Here is a 1,244-nt window from a genome sequence, read left to right as displayed (position 1 = left end):
GAGCCGTGGGTGAGCTCGGCGCGGAAGGGGCCGGTGTTGGGGGGCAGGTCCCGGTCGGTGACGGTGAGGAGCTGGGGCTGGGGGCTGCGCTGGCAGACGGTGATGTCCCGTGGCTCAGCCTCGGGGCCGTTGTCGTTCACATCCAGCAGGGTGAGGAGTAGCGTGCCCGTGCCCGTGGCCGGCGGCGAGCCTGGGGGGAACAATTCTGGAGGGGGGACCCCAAACCCAGGACCCTCATGGGGACATGGGTAACTGAGCAGGCATGGGGACGGGGGGGAACCTCAAAACCAAGACTTTCCCAGGGACAGAGGCTGTCTGGGCAAGGCAGGGAACAGCAAGGAGTGATGCTGGAGGGGGCAGTCCCAAACCCAGGATCCTCAGGGGGCTGGGGTGCCCCGGGCAGGGGTGGGGCCATGCAGCCCTGCGCTGCTCCATGCTGGAGCTGGGATGTGTTTCCTGGTGATGGCAGCATGTGCTCCTCACGCGGGAGGGGGAACAAGGGCCCTTTCATGTCCCTCACCATCATCCACGGCCAGCAGCACAGCCATGTAGGTGCTGTTCTTGACAAAGGGGGACTCGCGGTCCAGGTGGTCCCGCGCGGTCACCAGGCCATTCTCGGGGTGCACGGCCAGCCAGCCCGCAGGGTCGTGCCCCACCACGTACCTGGGGGCACAGGGGAGCTGGTGCTGCGGAGAGGGGCCGCAGAGACCCCCCAAAGCTCCACTCCAACCCTGTCCCCGCTCACTTGATCCTCTGCCCCTGCGCCTTGTCAGGGTCCTGGGCCGTGCAGGCTGTGAGGGTCTGCCCCGGGGGCACATCCTCTGACACCGTGGCCAGCTGCACGGGCGGCACAAACACCGGGGCCTCATTGACATCCTCCACAGTGACTGTCACCGTAGCAGTGGCCATGGGCAGCTTCACGACGAAGGGGACCTCGTTGGCCACTGCCACGTGGAGCACGAACTGCTGCTTGGCCTCATAGTCCAGACCCTGGGAGAGGGGGACACACGGGCAGTGAGAGTGGGACGGGCAGGATTCCGCCTGGGCAGCAGTGGGGTGACAGGGGTGACACAGACCTGGGCGGTGCGCAGGATGCCCTCGTTGGTGGCAGGGTCGGTGCTGATGGCAAAGGCTCCCCCGTCGTTGCCGCGCAGGATGGAGTAGACGGCTCTCCAGGCCGGCGTGCCGGGCTCATCCAGGTCGGTGACAGCCAGCCGTGCCACCTCCCGCCCCGCCACGTCCTC

At 67.5% G+C, this 1,244-nt stretch overlaps 1 protein-coding gene across 1 annotated transcript in view; it reads right to left on the bottom strand.

Annotated features, from left to right (window-relative positions):
• LOC102040110 (cadherin-1) overlaps positions 1 to 1,244 on the bottom strand; it is an 18,318-nt gene that overhangs the window by 12,349 nt on the left and 4,725 nt on the right. The window contains exons 9-12 of the mRNA XM_031060137.1: positions 1,077 to 1,223; positions 746 to 990; positions 521 to 663; positions 5 to 190 (exon numbers count right to left, since the gene is read on the bottom strand). Coding sequence (XP_030915997.1) covers positions 5 to 190; positions 521 to 663; positions 746 to 990; positions 1,077 to 1,223 — 721 coding nt within the window. The remainder of the gene's footprint in view (positions 1 to 4; positions 191 to 520; positions 664 to 745; positions 991 to 1,076; positions 1,224 to 1,244) is intronic.

The sequence above is a fragment of the Geospiza fortis genome, unplaced genomic scaffold (assembly GCF_000277835.1).
Source record: "Geospiza fortis unplaced genomic scaffold, GeoFor_1.0 scaffold102, whole genome shotgun sequence".
Lineage (NCBI taxonomy): Eukaryota > Metazoa > Chordata > Aves > Passeriformes > Thraupidae > Geospiza > Geospiza fortis.
This window is presented reverse-complemented; position numbering and strand designations above follow the sequence as displayed.